Source organism: Artemia sp. Qi Xiang Cuo, chromosome 18 (genome assembly GCF_049724085.1).
Source record: "Artemia sp. Qi Xiang Cuo chromosome 18, ASM4972408v1, whole genome shotgun sequence".
Classification (NCBI taxonomy): domain Eukaryota; kingdom Metazoa; phylum Arthropoda; class Branchiopoda; order Anostraca; family Artemiidae; genus Artemia; species Artemia sp. Qi Xiang Cuo.
In genome coordinates, this window is record NC_142811.1 from 38,231,929 (window position 1) to 38,244,148 (window position 12,220).

General features: G+C 35.6%; 1 protein-coding gene across 2 annotated transcripts in view; it reads left to right on the plus strand.

The window, feature by feature from the left end:
- The first annotated feature begins 2,627 nt into the window (after positions 1–2,627).
- The window catches only part of LOC148941471 (endoplasmic reticulum transmembrane helix translocase), a 96,373-nt gene continuing 86,780 nt past the window's right edge, over positions 2,628–12,220 (plus strand). For both annotated transcript variants that reach the window (XM_089104085.1, XM_089104086.1), the window contains exon 1: positions 2,628–2,900. In XM_089104085.1, the coding sequence (XP_088960211.1) occupies positions 2,664–2,900 (237 nt within the window). In that variant the 5' untranslated portion in view covers positions 2,628–2,663. The remainder of the gene's footprint in view (positions 2,901–12,220) is intronic.

Consider the following 12,220-nt stretch of genomic DNA (forward strand, 5'->3'; position numbering starts at 1 on the left):
TTCAGACTAATTGCTGTCTCCTCCTGAAGGTAAGAAGAAGAACTACAGTTATTTCAGCTGGACTTGCCAAATTTTGTCTCTTAACCATGGGGTTATCTTTTGTCTTTAAGCCTGTTTGACTGGAAACCAAAGGAGACATGAAGTTTTAATGAAGTAGTCAATTCTCTAATTTGTATGCCTATCCTTTGGTGAGACCTTGTGTATATTTTTCCTCTTTAAGAAGTTGAGTGCAGATGGGAGACTGTATAAATTTACAAATTACAATATCTCCTAGATATTTCTTTATAAATATGTCAGCCACAATAAGTTTATAACATTATTCAAGGAAAGTCTGAATGCTTTAAATAAAGCAACTGGTTCTATGGGGAAGGCAAAGCATGTCCTCGAAAAAAGAAACTCTCAAATGAGACCATCTATTTTATTTGGAAGCAATTTATTTGAATTTATTTCGATTTAAGCTTTTTGAGGTTTTATGACTTCCTTTAAATTCGCTACTGTTTTAGAGCCCAAAATACTGCTAGACAGAAGTTAAGACACAAATATACAATTCAATTAGGAATTCAATCCTCTATCTGAATATAAAATCGTTTCATCTGTAAATTAATTTTAGAAGTTTAGAAAATTTTGGAAATTCCATAGACTAGTCTGGAATTTAAAAAATCTAATCTTGGTTTAGTTTTCAGCTCACTTAGGTTTTTGGGGTCTAGACAAACCTATCTATAATGCTGCAGCCCACCCTCAAATCCCTTTGTCTACCCTAAAAGCTTGATTTATAGAATGTAGGAGGTAAAATGTCCAGAGGAAATTATGGTAAACATGCAGATTAGTTCCTCCTGCAGTGTAGGGCACCAATAGGACTGGGATATACAGTAAGATGTGAGTTGTTTGCAAGCTGCTTTTAATGGACAGTATCTGTGCAATTTTATAGCCTAATTGAGAGAATAATATACAATTAGAAATAAGTTGTTTTTATCAGGGGAAACTAAACTGCACCTTTACAAAAATTACTGTTATATCTGGATACAGCATTAAATTCTATATTTATTAGTGTGTTTATTTCCTTACTGTTTCATTATGGACCTATATTTAAAGTCAGCCAACCTTGCAACCCAAGATGATCTAGTACTAGATAGATCAAAGGTGCGGATAAATTCCCCTTTAACTTTAGAGTGCAGATGACCTGCCAATAGAAGCAGGATATACAGTAAGAAGTGATTTGTTTAGCCTATGCCTTGCTTCTATTAAACAGTAAGGGTAAAATTCTACTTTAGCTACTTTTGGCTATTATGGGAAGGGGTTAGATTCGGCAAATGAAACTTTTGGGGATGGGTCTACAGGCTAAAGTATACCCTGGGAAGGTATTTTGAAGTACCTACCTCCACTCCTTCTCCCTCTAAAGGGTCCTGACCTTTGGTGACCTTTAAAAATCTGTGTGTTATAAAATTCCAACCTTGCGAAATAAATCTTGTGCTTAAATGAAGTACAACAAAATCGTTTTCAGCTTCACAACTTTGCTCAATCCCAATTTATGAGGTTTTAAAGATATGCAAATACATTTCCTAAATTTTGAAAAAAAAACATTGATATGACTTAAAATTCTACTCAAATAACAGGGATTGTAGTTCAGAACTAAAACCAGAGAAAAGGAAACTGATAAGTGAAAATCAAGGTAAAATGTTGTTTTGTCAAAATTTAAATTTGTTATCTTGTTTTGTCAGAATACCCCCAAGAGGGAGAAGGAGTGGAGGTAGGTACTTCAAAATACCTTCCTGGGACACACTTTAGCATGTAGACCCATCCATGAAAGTTTCATTCTCATAACCTAACCCCTTTCCAAGATAGACAAAAGCAGCTAAACTAGAATTTTACTGACAGAGTAACTGTGAAAATTTATAACCTAATTGACTAAATAATATACAGCAAGAAATGGTGAAGATGGAATTTAGATCCTCATCATTAAAACAACTTATTTCTAACTTGTATTATTTAGTCAATTGACCTGTAAAGTTGCATAGATACTGTCCATTAGAAGCAGATTGTAAACAAGGTACATCTTACTATATATCCCAGTCCTATTGGTAGGGCCTCTGCAACTTATACTACAGGGGAAACTAAACTGCACCTTTACTGTAATAAATAAGCTGTTTTTATCATGGAGAACTAATCTGCAGCTTTACTCTACCCAGGACCTAGGCTCCCTTCAGGCTTGGATTGCCTCAAACTGCAGTGCCAAAAGATCCCATAATAACCCAATTGCTTGAAGTTTTACCATGTGCCAAGAATATCTCATAGTTTTGATAATTCTTTGTTACTTGAACAAGGCACCCCAATGAGCAAACATCGCGGGCTGTAAATTCTGGATGGTTAGCCATTTTTGAATTTATCGCCCATGAAAGCAAAACTCGTGTTTGAACCTGGTATTTCTGCGGGTTCCAGATTAAACGAACCCGGGTTCAAACACGGGGAGAACCCGGCAGATGAATACGCTTAGGAGCGGATTCGTGTTGAACCCGCAACCCTAAAAACGCATTATACAGAACTCGATAGCAACCCGTGTTCGAACCCGGTGCCTGAAAACAAGGCTACTTGAAAACGCAGCTCCTGCTCCTACTGGCAAATTATTTGAATGATTCCTATATTGCAAGTGAAATCAGCTTAAGAAAATGGACTATTTAGTGAAATCTGTATCATTGTACACTCTTAAACCTGTTAGTAATCAGCTACATTTATGGACGTTCGCAATGGCCTATGGTTTTTTTTTTTACTTTTGGCTAATTTGTGGAGCCATTGATGATGAAATTGGGCTCATTGGATCTTTCACTGTTGGAATACTTCAGATCATAATCTCGCTATTTTGTTTTTGGTCTGTTGATGTAAAATGCTTTTTAATGTGTAAGAAGGTAGGTTCTTTTTTAAAAATTTATTTTTGGCGTGCTTTGGAAATGGGTTAAATTCATGAGGCTAGATATACCTTCATAGTAGGCTAGTAACTGCAGTTGTTAGCCTATACCATCTACAAATATAGCATATGCTAGCAGCAATTCAGAAGGAAATATCTTAATAAAATGAAAGTAGGTACAGTTCTACGAAATCATATTATTGAGTTAGGACTAAAGTGAATACACCATTTGATGCCTTTTTTTTATGCTGATTACAAATATAATAAGCATTTATAGTGGTAATGAATTTGAGCCCCCCCCTCTACATAGGCTATACCTAACCTAGGCCTAACCTAACCCAACCCTGAATTGGCATATAGAGGGGGGGGGGCTAAAGTTCATTTCCAATAGAAATGCTTATTATATTTATAATAAGCATAAAAAAAGGCATCAAATGGTGTATTCACTTTAGTCCTAACTCAATAATATGATTTGGTAGAACTTTACCTGAAAGTAGGCTCTAGCACCATTATACATTTTGTGACCCTTTCCTACATAAAAGGCTAGCTGTTACCCTAACTTTACACCCTAATCCTCCCCCCCCCCCCACCTGATGGACTCATATATAGTCTTAATAATATATTCCTTTGCTGTAGTTTTCATGGTTTGATTGATTCTATAATGGGTATCTACTGGGTAGACTAGAAGATAATTTAGCCTGATTGAATATTAGATGAAAATACTATTTTAAATGACTAAAAATGTGAATAGGTTAGTACTGGAAGTGAATATGATAATCTGATTAATATAAATATCCTAGGCTATTCCTTAGCACATCTATCAAAAAGTGCTAGACTTGCTTCTCCACAAACTCAAGCTACAAAATACTCATGAGCCAGTTACTTATACAATTCTTGGACCATAACCAGATCATGTAGACTCACTGCTCATACTTCTAAGTTACTATATACACTATTTCCTTACCTTTCATTGAAGTTTCAATTTTTTGTTGGCATTATTAGCCTTATCTATTCTGTTGTGGTCAATGAACTTTCTGGTGGAGTATTTTCATCAGGCATCTGTGGGCTGTTGATGACATTAGAAGGGGCTTGATCATTAGAAGAGGGATTGCTAGGAGATATAGTCATGGGATTTCTTTCATATGATTAGATAGTATGTGTCATGTTTAGGGGTCTGTCTCTTGAATTTTTGGTGTTGTGGGTAGGGGGTCAGAGATGTCTTTCCTATCTCTCTCTAAACTCATCCCAGATTCAGGTACTAACTGGAGGTATCTAAGGTGTCCTGTTTATGTTAGTGCCTTGGCTTTGTTTCAATGGTCATTCAATTCTTACTGGTAGACAACTTTATTGCCTATGTGGAGTTGGTTGTGAGGCTTATCATGTTTTTCAAATTTAACTTGCTTGATCCTGTTTTCTCTTCTGTATATATTTGTAATGGGAACAATCTGCTTCTGTAGTTGTTTTCCTTTACAAGAGATTGAGTGAAGATGACAGCTCATAAGCTCATCAATACCTCAGAAGGGTATTTTGGTATTCAAGTTCAAGGAGTTGTAACTATGTATTGTCTCCAGTTGCTATTGTTTTTGTGAGTTTATCCTTGCATGTTTGGACAGCTTTTTAAGTCCATTTGATTAGGCATATATGGGATGAAAAGTTTTATGGATTATGCCCCAGTCTTCTATGAAATGTTTGAATTCAGAGGATGGTTATTGAGTGTGATTAATTAAAAAAAAAAATTTCCCACAGAATAAGTTTTTCAAAAAAAATTAAAGGACTCCATTAAACAAAAAAGAAAAGAAAATAGAATCAAATAATCTACCTAGTATACAAGTACCATAAATCAGTATCAACAAATAAATGAAACCCAGAACAAATAGAAATTAAAATAAATAAAAGAGTCAAACTCAAAACAAGCAGACACAAAAGCCAGAACATAATTTGTACTTTCAAAAAACTTGTCAAGACAAGGGGGCCAACAGCTGAACCAAAGAAACTCGCCTTTTCAGTTCCCCTCCCCCCAATCACATCCACAACAACCTTTATCAATATTGACATCATGTTACTGGATCCCTTCTTTGCGGTCACCATGGGTCAGATGGGCTCAGCATATCTCTCTGGTTCCTCTTGGAGCTTTCCCCCGTCCTCCCTCCCCACCTACTCTCCCCAATCCCTAGGTCTTTCCTTCTTAAAATATCAGCCTCCTGCATTTTGAATATAAGCCACACCATCCCACTTAGTAACAGGTTTTCGCCATTAGAAGAAATTGATCTTGCAGAATTGTTAGAACACCAGGAAACTGTCTGCACAAGGACTAAGGGGAAAACCAAGGTCAAAGAAAAATCTTCTAACATTTTTGCTCTCCCTAGTTTTTTTGTATAGTAATGCGGAAAGTTTAAATACGGATAAGATTATTGAGCTAGAGAATTTAGCTCGAGTAATTGGAGCCTCAATAGTAGCAGTAACAAAGGTTCATAGGCAAAATCCGGATCTACTCAGTTTATCCAGTTATAATAAAATGATAAAGTTACGGCCAGATGACCTTTGGCTTGGAAAAAAGGGAGGAGGTCTTGCAATTTATATTAATAAGAAAATTCCTGCTTTTCAGATAGAGGTACCTGTGCTTGATGATTATGATGAGATTCTTTGGGGTTTTGCAAAGCCCAGACGCCTGCCCTACCATTATAATGGTGTAGCTGTTAGTGTTTTTTATTGTTCACCAGGACAAGATGTCAGCTCTCAAAAAGCTTGCCAGGAAAAAACTTCAATTAAGTGCTGACTAAGTACAGGGTAAATACCCCACAGATGTTATGTTCCTGCTTGGTGATGCTAATGAACTACGACTTGAGTCTTTGGAAGCAGAATTAGGTCTAAAACAGTTAGTTCATTCCCCAACAACAAAACGTGATACAGCTCTGGACTGCATAGCTAATAACATGTCTCAATTCTACAGGAAACCCTCCCCAGGCCCCCGAATAGGAGGAAGCTACCACTTCACCCTTGAGCTACACCCCATAAGCAAAATCTGGGTCACATACACTACAGAAACAACTACAAGTCGGCCAATCACAAACAGCAGATTGTTTGGTTTCAGTAATTGGCTCACAAGTGAAAAATGAGACAGTATAATTTCTACAGCTAATGCTGATGAAATGGCCACTACTTTTCAAGAAAAACTTCTTGGCAAGTACCATTTCTATTTTCCTGAAAAAGTTAACAAACGTTTTTCAGCAGATTGTCCATACATTACAAAAGAAATCAAAGCATTAAGCAGGAAAATGAGGCAACTTTTCAGGAACAAAAAACATAAAGAAGCTACTACCCTGAAGAATAAAATCAGAAAAATGACCCGCCAGGCTGCAGTGTTGTACTACCAAAAGGAAGTGTCTCATTTATTGGATTCTAAGCCTGGACAGTGGTACAGAAGGATAAAGCAAATGACAGATAAAACGCAGGCTGGATCGGATTTTGGCTATTATGAGCCGGACAAAGAAACTGCAGATCGCCTAAACACTCACCTGGCAGCAATTGTTCAGTCACTTTCACCACTAAACTTGGAGGATTTTCCACGTCCATCTCCAAATCTTATGGATTTCGCAATCATCACAGAATCCCAAGTTCGCCTCAAATTGATGAAATTGAAGAGGACCAGCATTACACCACTCAATTTTCCTGTTGATCCCATAAAGGCTTTTCCTGAATTTTTGAGCGCTCTTTTAACTTTTATATTCAACAAGATTACAATGTCAGGACAGTATCCACAAAATTGGAAAAGTGGATTCATAACCCCTATCCCCAAAAAAGGAGCCCCCTTTGATTTTACTGGTGTGCAGCCTATATATACATATATATATATATATATATATATATATATATATATATATATATATATATATATATATATATATGTATATATATATGTATATATATATATGTATATATATATATATATATATATATATATATATATATATATATATATATATATATATATATATATATATATATATATATATATATATATATATATATATATATTGATTTTTAGCAAGATTTATGAAAGTTTCATTGATGGGTGGCTGAAAACTTATTGTGCATAAAATTCACCATCAGCAATTCAGGAATGTTCCCAAAACTTCAACAAGCCATTACTTAGTTAGTTTGCTTGATAAGATTTTAAAGTATCTAGATGAACCAGAATGCTGAATCAACCTCATTGCAATTGACCTAAAGAAATCATTTACCTGATCTGCCATAGAACCCTTATCCACAAGCTATTGACAAATTTTAATGTTGATGTATATTTGATAGGAATAGTTGCAAATTTTCTTTCAGGTAGAAGTAAAAAAATTAAGTATAAATCAGCCTATTCTGATCCCCAGCCAATTTACTGTGGAGTTCCCCAGGGAACAATTTTAGGCCCTCTACTTATTTTGGTTATTAAAATTTGCCCTGCAATCACTTTTGGCTATTAGAAAGGGCACTAGACCTTCTGATTTCCAATCAAATGAGCCCTTTTCAAAGTTCTATGACAACTTCTTTGATAGGAATTGTCCTGGTCTAAAGAAAAAAAAAATAATACATTGTGCCAACATTGTTCTTTACTTAGGCAGCACTATTGTGCTGCCTATTTTCTGAGCAATACCATGTCTAGTAAAGCAAATTTTCAACTCGGTAATGACTTCCTTGGATGACATATTTCTCAGCTTGTTGTCTTAAAGGAAGTGGCTGTTGTAGTTAACTTTTATGAGGTGTGTATCTTTATTCTTGTTAAAGATGTTTGAAGCTATCTGCTGCAATGGTAAGATAGGTATTCTTGAACTGATTTGAGGCTCTTTTTGCTTATTGTGGCTGTGCTTTTGACATACTGGACAGTTGTTAACAAGGGTTTCAATGTTGTTATTCATCTTGGACCAGTTGACAGGCATTCTGGCATGTCATTTGGTCTTCTCAATATCCAGCTGAGATGAATGAAGCTGCTTTGGGATTTTTGGACAAATATCCAAGGAAATGACAATTCTCTCACCCTTGAATAGGATTCCATTGACAAAGCATAACTTTTGCAGGATATTCCAGCATATGATGACATCTGTATGACACTGTTTTCTAGAGCTTGGCCTTCTGCTTTGAATGGTTGTTTTAAGGTGTTCACATTTTTCTGTATATAGTTATATATCTTCAAACCTAGCATTGCCAATAGGAAGAAATTTTGTAATTTGATGGATATTGCTCCCTCTGTGGGGAGTTGGGTGATGGGCTGGACCATTTTTTGAGCAGATGCCAAAGTTTGGCGATTTTGAGGCATAATTTTTTTTCGAGGGGAGGTACAGCTGCTTGCTGGTATTTTGAGGACTACCTTGCGTGACCTAATTATTGCGCTAGGTTGCTTTTTAGAGAGAGGATTGGATGTACGGAAAGCAGCAACTTAAATTTGTTGAGTGTTTTTGCATGGTTTATTTTTATTTTTGTTCAGTGTTTTGTGCATTTGGCCACTTATCTGTGAAGCTTCTTATCAACTTCAGGTTAGTGCATCCTTGATATGGTACTAAAAACTGCAACATCAGTGTCAGGTTGGTAGTTAAACACCAGGTCATATGGCTGAAAGTAGGAAATTATGGCTGGAATAAATCTATATTTTTCATAGTTTTGGGGGGAATAATACCAGAAATCCTAATTTCAAAACAGAAGTTCGGATTTTGTTTTTCTATAATGGTTTATTTTGATTTTTATTATAGTTTAGATGTTTAATGCCGTGAGAAGTAATAAGCAGCAGACCTACACTCTTCTGTGTTTAAAAGTGAACCCTACACTAAGAAATAAAAGTTTGCACAATGAACTAACATTGACCATACAAATAATAACCTTCAATAATCGTGACTCATCTGAGAACTTGATGCAGGAGCAGACACATTTACTAATATCCAGAAATGTAATGTCATACACTTTGGAGAATTTTACCCTCAGAGCCAATATTTTATGGACTCTAATGATAGTTCCAACCAGTTACTACAGAAAAGATCTGAGAGTCTTGGTTGATGATAAGCTCAAATTCAATTTATACACAGTCTGTTGTAGCCAAAGCCAACCAAACTTTCAGTAGTTCATAGTTGCTTGTGTCATAGACTAGATATATTCTTTTCAAATTTGATAAACTGAAGATTCTGAATATGATTTTTGAATGGAGGAAATTCAAAGGGGAGGTAGGGGGGATGTGGAAATTGAACAAGGGGTCCCCTTATCTCTTTCAATAAATAGAAACATTTAAAAACCAATTTAGAGAAATTTAACTGTCAATTCGATTTTTGATTTTATCCTAAAAAATGAGTTAATAATTATTATAAGGTCTTGCAAAATTACCAGGGGACTAAAGTAAATTCCAGACCAAAAAGAACCGCAGGATTTGATGCCAACAAAAAAAAATCCAACAAAATAATTAATTTCAGCCAGATTCATTTTCTTATTATTTTATTTGGTTGAGCTATGTTTGGACCAATCTTATCCCGGGGTGTGGGGTAGCTTTTGACCTCGTTTCTTTTAAGTCTAATTTGATAGTTCTAGTTCTGGTTAACTCCGTTCGGTCCAAAATCTGTATTTAAAAAAATTGTTTTGACTGCAAAGAATGAAAAAGTAAACACATGAAACCTCAATTAGTTTTGACATAGATTGTTCAATAGGTGCATGGTTCAAGCTCAGGAAATAACTTCTTGGCACTAATTGGCTCTGATCTGACCTAGAAATCTTCAAATGAGAATTATACACTCCTGGTTGAGGAAATGCCTGGAGCTGGAACTGGGTTGTTCATTACATTAATCATATCCTTCACTGATAACTCAACACGTTTTAGGCCACTTCCAAGGCCCCACCCCACACATTGTCATAGGATTTATCTTTACTGTGCCTTTCTGTTGGTCAATGATAATTCCAGCAAGTGTTTCTTCTTCATATAAGAACCACACGAAAGTACCACTGTGAAGTTTGAGATCATCAGCAATATTTAGATTTGCATCAATTATGGGATTTTTCTTTGCCACATTTCTTTTCTTGGATGTCATGTGTATGTCTTTGTCTGAACTATGATTATCTTTGGATGACTCTGACCCTTCTTCAGTTCTTTGTTTGGCATGCTTTTTCTTGAATATTGAACATATAGGGGACCTTTTATCATGACCTTCAACATTAAATCTCTTTGTTTTATTTGCTTGCTTTTGGACTTTATTTGCAAAGGTTAGTCGTTTCAATGTGTGTCTCTTCCTCTTCGTCTTCACTGAGCTTTGGGTCGCCTCTGAGCATCACATCATCTATGCTATAGCTTTTTTCAGGTGGCACATTGATTCTCTTCCGTCAAGGGGCCCTTTCACTTTTCTTGCCCTTTTGAAGCTCTTTCAAATACTCAACTACTGTCTTGTTTAGAGCATCATTTGGTTTTTCAGTTTTGCAACTTGGTAACCGGCTTAGTACTTCCTGGGGTTTAAATGGCAAAATTCAAGCTTTTTGAAATCCTGATATCACATTCGCTGCTCTGTTACCTTCATCAAGAACATCCAAAAGTTCAAAAGTTTTTTTTGAACAAACAAACTAAACTAATAATGTCAGCTGGGTCAGAGATTCTTCACAACAATCACATATGTGGAAAGAAAAAGAACTTCCAGTAAGCCTAGGCAAAAATATGGACTCATAATTTTTTTTCAGTTTTGTACCAGTGTTACTCCAGAGGACCAAAGTAACCACATTCTATAGTACTCAAATTGTTTAGACTATATATATGCTATGGTAAATTATGGAGTAATAATTGTATATATGTTAGTTTGGGTTTATATTGTTTACAATAAAGCATTTTTTAGATTTTATAGATTAAGTTTAAATTTTTCTTTTAATTTGTTATGTCTTATATATTTTCTATACCAAGCTTAGTTTATTTCCATTCTAAAATTATTTACTTTACCAAGCTGTAAACTTTCCAACTAGGTACCAGGATGGTACCTTTCGTTGATGGACTTTGTAATAATAGGTGGCTATGAAGCTCTATTATACATAGCCCCACTACTGCCCTTGGTGCAAGTAATCACGCTGCTATACAATGTTCCCTTAGACTGTACGCCGAAAAAACAATTTTTTACCAAACATATGTATAGAGATTACTGTCTAATGAGGCAAGAGTTGGCAGGGTGTGATTGGTCCTTTATCACTGTGAAGGATGTGGATAAATTGTTGAATAGATGAAGAAACTTTTGCTAGATGTCTCAGAGAAAAATACTGTAGTAAGATGGACTCGAAAACCCAAAAGCCACCATTTATGACCAAAGAAATAGAAAGAGCGAGAAAGATAAAGTATTGGAGGTTATGTAAGCATAATATATGCAATAAAAATCACTATACAAAATATATCAAGACATGGAATCAACTCAGAAATCTCTCGTGAATGCTATTTGAACAGCATGAGCAGGAAACAGCAGCAGCAAGCAAGTCAAATTTAAAACGCCTGCTGTTAAATATAAGAAGAAGAAGAACGCTTTTGGAAATAGACCTCTGTCTGTAAACCTGGCAGACACTTGATTACACAAATTAAAAAGAACGACTGTGTAGATGACTCAAAAGACATTCCTAATGCTGCAATTAGGCAGTTTACGATAATGCCCCTCTTCCACCAAAATCTTGAGGGTGAATGAAGATGTGGTTGAGTGGCTGATACGAAAAATACTGAATAACAAAGTAAGCCTCTATGCTGATGACTCGAAACTTATTGGTTGTACAGACACAATGGAAAGTATTGAGTCGACAGTGATTACTGCCATTTACAAGAATAATATAACTGCGTTTAAGGGAGGAAAAGACGTTAGTAGATGGCTTCATGTTGAATCAAGAATTAGGCAGAGTTGTGTTTTATCCCTGTTTATTTGGATAATTTTGATGGAATTAGTCCTATGGAGCCTGACAAAGGCCATGGCAGAGCATGGATTCAAAGGGAAAGTAAAACCCTCCTAGAAACAGTTTTTGCTGATGACTTAAGTGTCCTAGATAAAAATGTTTGGAAAATGAATGATTTTTGGAAGGTTTCAAGAGTTTAAGGCACAAGAAGATTAAAGTAATCAGGTGAAGTTTGGTAACAAGAAGATTGATCAAGTGGATAGCTTCATTTTTTTAGGTAGTATTATTAGTAAAAATGGTGGGTGCAGTGAAAATGTTAAAAGTAGAATGGCAAAGGCTCAAGATGTTGTTTCACAGTTGAAAAAAGTTTGGAAGAAAAGGAAGGTAAGATTCCGATTCAAATTTAGAATAGTGATGAGAGTGGTCAAGTAGGGTTTTGATTGGTTAGGTGCTTTCCAG